General features: G+C 41.1%; 1 protein-coding gene across 3 annotated transcripts in view; it reads left to right on the forward strand.

The window, feature by feature from the left end:
- Positions 1-13,476, forward strand: part of prox1a (prospero homeobox 1a) — a 45,805-nt gene extending 32,329 nt beyond the window's left edge. For all 3 annotated transcript variants that reach the window (XM_072379151.1, XM_072379089.1, XM_072379142.1), the window contains exon 7: positions 11,411-13,476. In XM_072379151.1, coding sequence (XP_072235252.1) covers positions 11,411-11,596 — 186 coding nt within the window. In that variant the 3' untranslated portion in view covers positions 11,597-13,476. The remainder of the gene's footprint in view (positions 1-11,410) is intronic.
- Positions 13,477-14,669: the final 1,193 nt, after the last annotated feature.

Here is a 14,669-nt window from a genome sequence, read left to right on the forward strand (position 1 = left end):
GGCGAAAGCTGCTGATGCTGCTGTCACTCTGTGACTTTAAGAATGAACACTAAGTAACAAAGTCTTCCTTTTTCTCTTGTTTCTGATTGACTGAGAGCGGTATGCTACAGACAATGCCACCTGCCAGTTTCTGTCACTATAATTATAGCTATCTGCTTGCAGCCTGTGTGTGTCTGGGTGTGCATGTGTGTGTCTTAGTATTCCAGTTGAGAAGACGAAGGCATCATCTTTGTCACCGAGCCTGATTGGAGTCACGAGGGGGCGGCGTATGAATGTGTGTGTTCATGTGTGCCTGTGTATGGCTTTGCTGTAAGTGTGAGTGTGTTGTGCACGCAGTGATTCCCTTCCCCTGCCCCAGCTGTCTCCTTAGCTTTAACAATAGGCCGGGTAACAAAGACGTGGCCTTCAGCCTCTATCATGTGATACTAGTGGTCTGCAGCCTCTCAGTCAGATGACCCGGACTATTGTCCTCTATGAGTGGCACACATAAGCGCATACTGAAGGAAGCACAGACCACTCACACAAACCTAAGGAAGCACAGCACGTGTGTGAGCAGGGACAGGCAAAGTGCAGCAGGCAGGGACACGAAGGCACACAAAATTAAGACACCCACACCGATGAGATAGTGAGAACATGCACACACGCACACAGACAGACGCAATCTCAGGACGCAGACCCTTCCTCTTGGTCACATGCAGCGTGAACAAAGAGAAACTTTATTGTCATTGTCCTGGTGACAGTGAGATCAGTGACTGATTGACAAAAGACCAGCTGAGAAAGGAAACATATTGCCGATGTCCTGGAGGAACCTCCAGTCTCCACCTCGACTTTTCATTTCACTTGAAACTCATATTTTGGTGCGATTGACACGGGAGGCATTCGTCACCCTCAAACAGCTGATTATTTATCCCGCTGTATTTGCGCCGCCAAAGACAACTGTCAAAGTTGGAGATCTTTCCAGTGCCGCATTGCCCGCTTCACTTTGGAATGGCTGCTATCTGCCTGCTGCATATATGAGCGACTGTGTCAAAGAGCAGCCTACCAGAAGGTTATTGTCTCTCTTATTTATGTGCTGTATGTATGGTGCATGGCAGCAAAAAAGAGGAGCAGGCCCAGACTGACCAGAAGGGGGACGTACGGTAAACCGACTTGAGGTTCAAATGATTTGCAGTTGCACAGTTCAAAAGGTTTGTTGTCCTACTATTAAACGAGCTGAGGACAGTTATAGACAGTCAAAGGCAGTAGACAGAGCATGAGCAGGTGCTGACAGGGTAAGGTAGTACACCTTTACATGCAGTAGCAACCTCATCTCAATAGCTGCATTGGTTAGCGGAACAAAATGTTGCAGTTTCACTCATAGCGATATACATCTATACATCTAAAGTATAGAATTCCAGGAGCCCTCTATTTAAGTGCTCAAGATGAATAGAAAAAACAAGAACAATTACTATGTTTTCCCTACTCAGTTACCGACAGAAACTCAGCTTTCTGCTCATGATGTCATACCGTAAACATTCGACCTTTCGATATTATCTTGCTACGCCACGATGTACATGTTCTACACCCTTGCCATGGCAAGACTTTGCTCATAAGAAGGTAGGAGAGGACGGTGGGAACCACAGATACCGTGAGTTTGATCCCAAAAAAGCTTTTACCACAACTGGTTAATGGTTAAGAGTTAAAAATACACGGGTTCTACACATTTCGATACACACGAGTCTCGGTTCCTCTCGTGTGACATTTCCGCTGCCTCACACGAAACCGTCTAACATTTAATGGGCTTCATTTTTTTTTGTGACACAAGTACGTTTTAAAGATGTGGACAATGGTGTCTATTACACAGTCTCTCATGAGACTTTACTGGCAGGGGAGGCTCGGAGCATTTTCAGAAGCTAGGTTTAGCACGGAGAGGGCGACAATGTGGAAAAAAGTAAGGATTGCAAGTACAGGTGACAGGTGACATATTCAAGATATAAACAAACATATTCGGCCACTTTGGATTGATAAATTCTTTATGAAATGAATGTAGGATAAACATGGCTAACGGTGGACTACATGTAAAATCATTTAGCATAATTCGGGGGAATTTGGAGGATTTTAGGGAGAGCAGGGTTGTGATTTGTACTTCTACTGAGAAGTTCCTATATAAAACGCAAAGTCAAGATGAAGACATCGGACTGGCTGCTGTGGTTGAGTGTGTGTGTGTGTGCAATTTCCTGCCAGGTTTGTTTGACAAAAGCAATGTCTGATAGCAGAGAGAGAGAGCGAGAGATAGAGAAGAGAAGGAAAAAGGAAGCAGATGTTTGTGTGTTGGCACAAAAATGATCCATCCACTTAGATGTGCTGTACACACACACACACGGCACATCCAGTATTGTCTCCGTAATAGAAAAATACTCCGCTGACCGACGACGGAGCAAAAGCCAAGGCCGCAGAGCAAATGAATGGGGGAGAGAAATTTTAAAAATCTAACTTCAAGTGTCTTTAATCTGAAAGCGAAAAGAGCAGCGAAGACTAGATGGGTGGTTCGGAGGGGGCCGGCGACACAAAAGCACGTAACCGTTAAAGCATCACGCGTGACCTCCTTGGCAAATCTGCATTACTGATATCCACATTGGCAAAAACAACTCACATAAAACAAGAGGGAACGGTCTCTTTCTGTTAGCACACCTTGAGAATTAATCATATGGTGATGTCTTAAGAGGGCAGTGTGTGGGCTTCCTCTTTTCTGCAAGACAGTTGGAGAAGGTGGAGAGAAAGGAAAAAATCTCCAGGTATGCAGGCAGAAACACATGTGGAAAGAAGTGCGCACGCACACACACACACACACACAGCCCAGATGTATATCAGCCTAATGGTGACAGCGCAAAGAGGAAAAAGCAGTAATCCTTTTGGATCAAGGAAGCTGGAGAAAGAGGAGCGAAAGGGAGACTGACTGAAGGAAGAGTGAGGTTTTTTTGGCGGGTGGAAAGCAAGGAGAATTGTGGAACTTGTACAAACATCAGAATCACTTCATATGAAGTTTCAAAAGGCAAAACTCCCTCACAGCGGGTAATACAGCTCAGGTGCGTTTGCAGTAAGGATAAAGGTCTTACGCTGGAGTGTATCTGAAAGAAAATACCTTCACCAATAAAATACCTTCATCTCTCACCGAAGTAGAAAGGACTCAGAGAAATCGTAAACTAAGTGACGGCAGTGTTTGGATTATGTTGAAGGTCTCTAATGTATGTCGCTGTCACAGACAAAGACTCTAAATGATCACCGAGAGAAAAATACCTAAATGTCTGTTGGCAGTGTTCCATTAACCACCTTAAGGCTTTTTTACTGCTTTGAATGTCTTAAAATTGAACAGCATATAGAAAAAAGAAGTAACCTACTTATGTGGGACTCTCCTTTCGCCTTAAAATTATTTTTAGTGCAACTCTGCCCCTTTTGTGCTTGTGACCTGCTTTGTTAAAAAATGACTAAATTCATAAGCCAGACGTCACCGTTGCTAAGTGCTTATTGCCGTGCTGTTTTTGCACTTTTGCGACTAGAAATGTGTCAGATTTAGTCATTTAAAGTGCAGCGCTGTGCAAAAATTTGAAAACACCTTGTTTCTTTTTTGTTTTGCTTCGGAGGGACCAGACTCCCTTATAATCTTATAAAGTGGTCTTGAGTAATAGTTCTCCAGGCTTTCTTAAGGTTTTTCTTCAACTCTGGCTATGTTTTATTTGGCTGCTGTTGACATCGGCTGAGGAAACTGGACAAGTAGAGGACAAAAGAAGTGTCAGGCCTAAAAAACTGTCTACGGTAGACGAAGAGTATTTGACATCAAGTGATGTCCGTAATAACAAAAGAAAATCACAAAGACCCAACGCAGGACCTGAGAGATGCATCCGGCCCTTCAATTGATCCATCTACTGCTCACTGAAGCCTTATTAGTAATAGCAATAGTCCAAATAGCAGCTTTGGAATGATTTTCAAGAAAAACCTAGAAAACTATTCCTGAAGATTACAAGAAAGCTCGTCTGAGAGGGTTCAGACTGTGTTGAGGAATAAAGGTTTACTTACTAAATATCCACTTTTAGGCCTGTTAGAACTGTACAAACTCTGCTTTCGCCAATAATTTGCGCATTGAACGCAACACTCCACACTTCGGAGAAAATACGGTGGCCTGACGCTGCGTGCAGCACACACTACCAAACACATCCATCACTCAAATATGTCACAATGTCTTCTCCATCCAGTGAAACCACCTTCTCAAGTTCTGAGGTTACTTTTAGAGATATAAATTAAAAATAGATGTTACATTTGGTTAGATATTCTGTGAAAAGATAACTCACAGTGAATGTCACTGTTAGTTGTTCTGCATTATATTAGTGTTTTGTGGACCCCAGGTAGCTACCTGCGTGCTAATAAAAGATAATATTAACTTTGTAAAGCTAAAGGCTGTTTGTATTTAGTCTGATAGAGGGATAGCATTAGCAGGCAACACGTCGTATCTGGCTGACATTATCTTCAAAGCCTCTTAGTATCACGTTACACTTTGACTGAAATCAGTTGATATCCGTAACATGGCAGAGAGTAATTTCTGTCCAGCTAACAAGTTTTGGCGCATAAACTCACGCAAATCAACAGTTTTCATGGACAGGGACATGGAGAAATAGGGACACGGAGAAAATGTTACGTTTGCTTAATCAGATCAGCTGATTGTCTACAAAGTAGCTGCGAATCTCGCTTGCACCACCCTTTGTCCCTTCTAGGCCACTGTAATCAATATGGCGACGCAAGTGGTGTCCTTCCAGCTAAACCTTTGTGTAGAGCGGCCCACAGTATATGTAAATAAAAAGGCAAAATGTTAAGTAATAAAAATGTAACGACTCGTTTCATAGAGTGACTATATAGCACTAACAACATAGTTATATGTATTATATTCCATTTCTGTTAATAAATCATAATTATTACACAATGCTCCTTCAAAAGGCTTTGTTTTTCTCTTACAAAGAGGAAGGTACCCAACAGCAACGGTACTAACAAACACAGGAGAGAAAGAGTGATAAAATCTACATAGTAAATGTAAATAAATTGCCACATAGTTGAAAATTGATGGACAATCTATCAATTTATCAGCATTCGTAAAAGTAGTTAAAAGAGCCTCCATACTGGTGACATATCTTGCAAGTAACTGTCGTTGGGGCACTAAAAATGTTACTCTTTAAACATCTTTATGTAAGTGAGATGAGTTTGCCTGTAATATGTGATCAACAGTCTTATAATTTCTCAAAAGACTAAATCTCCTACAAAGCAATCTCGATGATGAAGGAAGTGAGTGGATGAGATAGAGAAAAGGAAAAACAGAGGGGAGGGCGTCCCAATAGGCCTTTTTGTCGGGCAGTGATTTAGAGATTTTCAGACTCTTGTCCTTCTCTATGTCTTTGTCTATGTGTTTGTTTGTCTGTGTACGTGTAGAGAGAGTAATTGAGCCTTCTCTCATCCAATATTTACCCACCAAACTGGAGCAATCATGCGAATTATGTTTACTGGAAACAAAGTGTCTTTCTTCCTCTTTATCTTCTTTTTCTTTCCCCACTTTCCCCATTCCTCCCTCCTTCCATCTCTCTCCTGGCAACTAGATACCATATCAAGATCCTGGCCAGGAGCTAATCACACACACACACCACATACACACTCGCAGAGAAAACAGGCCCATCTGTATTGATGATGGCCTAATTTAGATCTCTTTATTGGAATGATTTACGATGGCCAGACAAATTTGGGCATCTGGACCCAAGTGTGTGTCTGTGTGAGTCTGTGTTTGTCCAGTGGAGCTGACACCCAGTCGGACACACAATATCGTTCCTGCTTTACTTCATCCTTTCTGATTGTGTTTCCCTACCTCTCTGCGAGTCAGCGGTGTCCTTTCCGTAGTCTTACTTCAGCACTTTGAGTTGTCTCACTGCTGCAGTGATAACACATCACCCTGAAACATTAAAAAAAAACACACCGATCATCATACTGAGCAAGACAGTGACACAAAGACATTCTGACCAGGACAATTCTAGGTCAAGGTTTTTGAGCTTGTGCAAGGCGAGTTTTATTTCACAGCTCTTTGCATATTCAGATTGTCAATCACAAACATTGAGGCTGATGGAAATCTAGCAATAGAATCAGTTTAAGAACAGTTGAAATGGGATTTAGAGAAAGCTAATGTTTCACCAGTATTTTCAGTTGTCATAGTAACAAGCTCAGGTTACTAACAAAAAAGGCCCAAAATCTTAATATTAATGTCTGCGAGGAGATATATTTAAAAGAAGCTTGATCAAGAGATAAAAAAGAAAGGATTTGTCTACTTCTAAGATCTGAACACCGAAAAGATGAGGGATGTATGACAGGAGGCAGGGGAAGTCTCAAAGGCACATTCATCTTCAAGATCAAGCTCAGGTTTCAACTTTTATTTGTCCCAGTGGGCAGTTTCACGGCAACCATTAACCAGGATCTTGACTATGGGGCTTTCTCTGTGTGCTGCACCCTTTTAAAGATTACAGGAATATCTTTTAGGCACCGGCTGAGGTCTAATGTTTAGGATCAATTTAGTTGTTTGTTTTTTTTCTCTATTTTGTTAAAAGGCAAACAAAAATCTGTTCATTATGAGCAGGCACTACTGATAAAATATTACACGAGTATTGCTGAAAAAATAAAGGCATCCGACTGTTTAAATGTCATGTTAGCCAATGCCTGTGCAAGAACTGCAGAAGGCAAATGTTTCATCAAAACAGTTATGATTCCGTCTTTTTTTCTGTGATATCTCAAGTTTTTCAATTGAGCTTTTTTTTCTGAGAAAATAAGTTATCTTTGAAGCATTTTTCTACAACGGTTTTGATGCTGTAATTAATTGTGCTAATCTGTCACTTATATACCATCGGTAAAAATGCAAAACCATGTCAATGGGAAGTTTCTTTACATGTAGGAGCAGCAGGTTTAGCTTTCCACATCCCAAGAAATGAATGGCTTGAGGCCACAAATCAAGGACGAGGCGATGAAGAAACATTCCACATGGAAAGCAAGGAGGGAGAAGTTTAAACCATTTCTTCCCTTGATCATCACTGGGAATGTCCAATCACTGGCTGATAGAATGGACAAGCTTGGAGCACTTCAATTCTGACTTATTAAAAATGATGAGATATGGCATCAGGGCCATATTTTGTTCTCCAGAGCTTTTCTGCCCAGCTTTCAGACCATATAGGGATATAGAGATGGCAGACAGAGTAGTAAGATGACAGCAAGGTATTTATTGTGCTTGCTAACAACAGATGGGATAATCCTGGATATACAGAGAAGATGCATCTCTGCAAGCTGCATGTTGAACTGTTGACTGTGAGCTTCCATCGTTGTTGTCTGCTGGCAGTTCATGTGTTATCTGCTGCTGCTGCTGCGTGTGACATCATTAGCTTAGTTGTTCCCAGCCTACAAACAACACCACGATCCATTCATGGAGATTTTAACTGTGATTTTACCAACAGTTTTTATTATTATTTTTCCTCAGTCATTTATACTGCAATGATAACAATTCCCTTTGAAAAGCTATACAGTGTATTTTAATTCAAACTCAATTAACACAGGACTGTCAGGAAGTTATATCCTTTTGGTGCTTGATAAAGCAAGGTGGTGCAGGGAGTAATAACCGTATTCTTTTTAATTTCAAGTTTTTAACTCAAAAATACAGTTTAAACCATTTTCTCTTTAAGATAACCTTTTAAACCATTTTCACCAAGACAAGATGTCTGAGTTTCAAGATCTCATTGGCAAGGAGTCAAGGACAATGCTGGGATACTAGAAAAAGTACATATACATGAACAATAATGTGCAAATCTGCTTTCTTACCGCACACAAAGACTGTGCAAGTAAAAATTTTCTATTTTCTCTAATTATTGTAATCGCTTGCGGAGTTAGTATCGAGATACATAGTAAACAACTGCATCATTCCGTACTATTAACAGTATTTCAGTAAACTGCTGGAATGTCTTGCTGTCTTAAAGGGGAAGTTCGTTTTTTTTTTTTTTTTTTAAATCTGGACCTTATTTCTGGCATAAAATACGTTCATCTACTCACAGATAACAGTTTGGTGAAAGTTGGCGTCCTTTGGATGATATTTAGATCACTCGATCCGCGTATATTTATATAACGGGAGTGAATGGGGCATAGACAATATAGCCTCTAAATAAGGCATTATCTGTCTTTATTTCACCAATACTTTAAGACGAATGAATGAATGAACACGTACTATTGCACTGTTAGTTCATAGCTGCTGTGTTGTTGTTATCCGGGGCTATCGGGGGCTTTCTACACAGGCGTCTACTGGGACCACTTCATCGCCGTGCGCTGCTGCACCACAGCTTATTTACTCCTTGCTCTGTGACAGTCGGCTAACTTCACACGTAGTTTGCTTCTGCTAGTTTTGTGCAACATGGCAGGATATTTATCAGATTTTGACTACGTGCACGACGACTTTGAGTACGATGTACGTCCTTACCGGAGTAAATGAGCTGTGCTGCAGCAGCACGCATCGGTGAAGTGGTCCCAGTCAACAAGTGTGTAGAAAGCCCCCATAAGCCCCCCGATAGCCCTGGATAACAACAACACGGCAGCTCTGAGCTAACAGTGCAATAGTACGCGTTCATTCATTCATCCGTCTTAAAGTATTGGTGAAATAAAGACAGATAATGCCTTTTTCAGAGGCTGTATTGTCAATGCCCTGTTCGCTCCCGTTATATGGATATATGCGGATCTCGAGTAATCTAAATATCTTCCGAAGGACGCCAACTTTCACCAAACTGTTATCTGTGAGTAGGTGAACGTATTTCATGCCATAAATAAAGTCCAGGTTTTAAAAAAAAACAAAAAACTTTCCCTTTAATGCAACTGAAAGAGGTCAGAGATAGCGCTGGTGTCGGTAAATCCTGTTGAATTACTGTAGTGAGCGTTTAAAAAGAATAACCATCATTCTAATATCCATCATTATTTTAAGACTGGTCAGCCGAGTACATTGCAAGAACTGCCTCTCTCAACAATTGTAGGATAAGAAGACAGAGTTCCCTCTGCTTTAGAGAAGTTCATTAAACATTCAAGTCAAACAAGAAGAGAAGACTAAGTGAATTTGACCTTCGTGGTTAACTGAAGCAAAAACAAGAGAAAAAAACTGCTGAGGGGGACAAATTAAGAAGAGAGCTATTTGAAAAATGAAAACCCTGAAGTATTCTTGTTTCATCTTCTTCCTGTAGAGAATGTAGACAGATTATGTCTATAGTTAAGCATTATTTTGGTGGTGCAGTTACATGCATGGCAGTTAATTCAGACTCCAAGACACTTTTTTACCATATGACATTCAGCACCAATACACAACCCCTTCTTAGATGTACCATCATTTGTTTTTCCATTGGAGCAATGATCCAAAGTACACCTCCAAGCTATTGCTCGAGAGTGATGGAGTGCTGCATCTGGCCTGCATCACAGAGTGAGGTAAAAGCAGCCAACAAGTGCTGAGCACATATGGAAACTCCTTCAAGACTGTTGGGAAAGACTTCCAAGTGACAGCTTCACAAATCCAAATAAGAGCGCAACGATTTGAAAGAGTAGCCGCGTGCGGTACCAATTTTTACTTTGATGCTGTAGTTTTCACCTGGAAAGTTGGACGTGGTTGTTTGAGAGAGGATGTCTGTTGTGTTTGTACAGTAGTGTCTACTCTAAGACAATGACAGAGGGCCTCATTGAAATAACAGTGGTCTTAGGGGACCAGCTAAAAAGAGAGAAAGAATAGACAGAGTATACGAGAGTCCGGGGAATCATTTAGGTTGTGTTGAGTATGTGTGTACGTGCATGTGTGGAGCAATTCATCCGTTCTGGTGGCGGCTAACCTTGCCGTGTCCTGCCATGTGCGACGGGGGTTACACCCAGACAACCGTTATCGCCGTCCTCTACACGTGTGTGAGTTTGTTTGGGTGAAAAGGTAGATTTATTCAGTCAGGAAGAGTCATCAGAATGTGTGTGTGTGTGTGTCTGTTTGTGCTTCTGTATGTTAAGAACTGGAGACAAAAAACAAAAAAAAAGAGACGGTGAGGAAGACGAGAGAAAATCGTAGTCAGGTTATTTGGTGTCTTTGGATGATCTTGCCCCAGGAGAAGGGCAGAAAAAAAAGAGTGGAAAATGTGTAGATGTGTGTATGCCATTGTTCTACTGTCAAACATTGCTACAAGCACACCATGCTGCATAACAAACCCACACACAGTAATAAACACACACAAAGCCTTCTGATGACACTATATTTATGACTGTATCAGTAGGGCAATTGGATCCCTGCGATCCCTTCACTCTTTCCTACATACACAAACACCGTCTGACAGATTCCAGACAGCTGTTCACCTGCCATCGTCAATGAGTGTGTCATCTGTCGTCATGATTAATTCTGTGTGCGCTTAAGGAACTGTGACACCAAATACACATAGGCAGGCAGAAGCTGTTGAGAAAGGGGAAGTGCATTTAAGGGAAGTTCTGAAGGACCCTGTGACAGGAATAGTAATGAATGGGCACCTGAAACAAACACCCACACTTAATTCTTTATCACTTTCAGTCACACAGACAGTTACTATCTGAACACTTGATCCCTGTTAAGGAGTTTTGAATCTAAGTTCTGTTTATATTTTGCGTAAGGAGCCTTTTATCCACATTCAATTGCATTTGTTTTCCCATGCTCCATGGGTTTTGTAAGATTTCACACGTGAATTTAAACATCGGGAGCTTCCTGGTAAGACTTTACTTACAGAGCTGAACCGTCAACCGTCATTATATGAGCCATTTGTTCATAAAATGCCAAGAAATGTGATAATCCATTTGTTCAGTATCTTGCAAAAAAATAAATAAATGGAGTCTCAGTTTGCACATATAGTTCAGTTTCATACAAGTGCACTGTAATCTATAGTAAGAAAGTGTTGTTTTGTTTTGGTCGAGGGGAACACCCTAATGTGGTCTCGGAGTGGTAGATACCGACAGATTCGAAACCTCTCGCAGCATTTGTGTTAGACCTGACTGAATGCGTGTTGCGGCTAATCACTGCAGCCAGTTTCCAGCATCTTCCCAGCACAGTGAAAGATGCGAATGCCCATGCTTTTAGAATGAGATAATACACACACAAATGGCTGTAACTGTCGGTTGTAACTGTTAATTCGACTTAAAAGGTATAAATACAGGTTTCTGATATCAAAATGTTTGCGCATACAGAAGCAACAAAATTCTGAATTTTGATCTTATCTATAATCATGCATTAATCATGAACAAATAGCTAAGTTTAGGACAAAAAAAAGGGAAGGTGAGAGGAGCTATCAAAGCATTAATGTCGCTTTTTTTCTCTTTGCCCATTCCCCTTTTTCTCCTTCAGGTTCCTGAAAGATTTCTGGAGGTGGCCCAGGTGACTCTTCGAGAGTTCTTCAACGCCATCGTTGCTGGAAAGGATGCGGACCCATCCTGGAAGAAGGCCATCTACAAGGTGATTTGCAAACTGGACAGCGAGGTTCCTGAGGTTTTCAAATCCCCCAACTGCCTCCAAGAGCTCCTCCACGACTGACTCGGACATGTAAAGAAACGGAAGGGGGGTAAACCTCCCAGGGACAGTAAGGAGACTGTGATGGTGGCTTCTAAGGTGCAGAGACAGACTAAACTGAGGTCTAATGAAATGGGTTTGGAGGTGTTTGATGTTCACAATATGACGACGTGTTGAAGTGGTTCAACTCGGTGGATGTCGGATAAGTTTTTTTTTTTCATCTTTTAAAGACAACACTGCCCCTCGAGAAGTTTTACAATGAAACGACTTTCCTCTCCGATGAGACAAAGGGCTCCTGCTCAGAGTCCGATGATGTGCAAGCTGATTCATTAGTTTGGGACTTTTATAAATCCGAAGCAAAACAGTGGGGAAATGAAACCTCCTTGCCCTCGCAGAAAGGTTCCTCCTTGCCGAAAAAAACCCTGTCGGTTTTTCTTTCTCCTCCGCCGTCACTGAGGCTTTCTCTTGAGGTTGAGGAGGATGACGGACGCATCAAAATAAAGAAGATAATATATAAAATGTTTTTATTGTGAATGTTTTTAAGTTACCTGGACATTTTTTGGGGAAAAAGGTGACGTTTCTGTGTTTTTCTCCTTTGTATTAGCTTACATCTTATCTTAGATGAACCCTCAACCCCCCCCAGATACACCCACACACACACACTTATACGATTGAATAGGAAAGCACAGTAGCATTCCCTCATACTGACCTTAACCCAGGAAAGCTGGAAAAAAAGAGAAACTTGTGTATTCCCATTAATTTCCCCTCCTATCTTTACTTTTTCCTCTCCTCATCCCGTACTGAGACTGTCTGTTTTAACTGTGTGGCTCCTCCTCCTGACCCACCCCTCCTTGGCTTTGGCATCCAGAGCGTCAAAGGCAAATATTCGCCATTATATTTGTTGAACTTCTCTAATATCAAGGTGGCACGTCTAATTTGTACACTTTGTCGTCGGTGAGAGGTTTATTTCGAAAAATTAGCAGCAATCTTCAGTTGTGAGTTAGCATGCCACTCAGATTTCTTATATGATTTTAGATCACCACTGGCCACTTGAGAAATCCTAGTATTTAAATCTGCAAGTGGCCTCTGTTCATTCCGTTGCATACAACGCCCAATGATGAACTAAACTGAATTTCCCTGATTAAAATCCTGCATTTTGGAGAAAATACTTGCATCTTCTCTCAGATAAAATCTATTAAAAGTACAATTAAAGCGACAGTAAAATGTTTTTTTCTTTGTCAGATAAATCTCATCACGCCACATATGCTGTTAGCTCTGTATTTAGCCCACAACTCCTAAAAATAAAACATCAAACTGCGGTCAGATGAAACTTTGATAACGTCAGTCCAGAAGCATCCAGGCTTTGAGGATATTTTTGCAGCATTTATTTGAAAAAAAGAAAAGAAAATCAACCTTTGGATGAAGCATAACCTTCGTGCATCAGGAACTTCAGTGCAATGTTGTAATGGACAACAGCTGGCCAGTACAGAGGATTCCACTATTCCACAAAAGTTTGTCTTTATGATCTCTTTTTTGTGTTCATCAACCGCTTCTGTGTCAGAGAATATCCAAGTTTTTTCCTTCAAACTTCACAATTTCTAAAAGTTTGTTAACCTTCCTTGCCACGTTATGTATCTTCTGTATTTCAAAAATACTTACAATGACCCTTAAAAGCCGTTGTAACGACTTTTCTGCTATATTTAAGACCCCCTTCGATTTTCTAATTTAAAAATGTGTAAATATGTTACACGTCAAGCAGGACTTTTCCTCCGGTGGACTGACATCAGTGATACAGCCTTAGAACTGCTGTGTTTGGCCTTTTCTTTACACCCATTTGTTTGTTTGTTTTCTAATTTACAAATTGTGATTGTAATATTTTCAAAATAAAGCACTGGTGTATAACATACTGGCATAAAACGCTGACTGCGCCCAGAGCAATTTTGGCATTATTGCGCCTTTTTATTTTATTCCTGTTACAGACTTCAGTTGTGTCTTCGGGTCTCACAGAGGCTTGAAACGACTTCATGTCACTGTTTTATTTTTATTTTCAATGTAACGTGGGCTTTGTCAAGTCACTTTAGCATAAAAAAACGTGCTTGATTTACACCAATAACGTACGCGGGATTTCAACACTCAACATTTCAACATTCTTGGAACCTTCGAGTGCTGAAAAATGATCAATAACAGCTAAGCTAAATATTTCTCTGTGCTCTTATTGGCCGCGAGAGGCAGCATCACCAGCCGTGTGGTGTGTGAAGTTTAAAGGTTTTTACAGCCGGAAAAAAAACTGAAAAAGACACCAACAAAATGCTGATTTTTGTAGTTTGTATAGGTGTAATAATTACTCTGATATTGTTATTTATAACAAATAATTATTCCTATTAATGTTATTCTGATGATGATTATTAATGCTTGCAACAGATTTGACCAGTGGTTTACTCATTGTTTATCCATCACACTGCAACGTGAAATAAATTATTCTTTGAAAAAAAAGAGAAAAAAAAAAAAAAGACGTGACCGGGTTGTTTCTATGTATGCGATTGTACTTTTCTCCGGTGCAGAAGAGGTGCACAGGGCGTTGACCGTGTGTGTGCCCACACGCATCAACTCACCATCACGCCAAAGCTGTAACTAGGCAACATGATGGCCACTTTTACTCCATCCATTGCCTCTCCCTCTCTGGATTCTGTCGAGGGGACATGTGATCCCTTGTTGTTGCTGATGAATTGAAAAGAGGAGCGCTGCGTGATTATTGTCAGCACAAAAGCCTCAAAAAGCTGCTGACGCCTAGATTAGCCAGTACAAAGACGCTGGGACAGACACACACAAAAAGACATAGGTAGAGGCTCACACTCTTAGACAAAAAGACAAGGCCTGCCCTCATTGCCCTACAATCCTTCTCCTCTATCCCTCCTCTGCTCACCCTCTCCATCACTAATATTGCTCCCCCCATTACCTTCCCTATCTCCTTGTTGCCTCCTGCCTCAAAGATTTTGTTCCATCTGTCCTCCTCTAACATATACATCTCTGAAATGAACAAACACACAACTTGTCCCCTTTGTGTTGGCACAAAGACTAACTGGCGTCTCATAATGCC

This window comes from Leuresthes tenuis, unplaced genomic scaffold (genome assembly GCF_036924035.1).
Source record: "Leuresthes tenuis unplaced genomic scaffold, fLeuTen1.0.hap1 SCAF_1, whole genome shotgun sequence".
Lineage (NCBI taxonomy): Eukaryota > Metazoa > Chordata > Actinopteri > Atheriniformes > Atherinopsidae > Leuresthes > Leuresthes tenuis.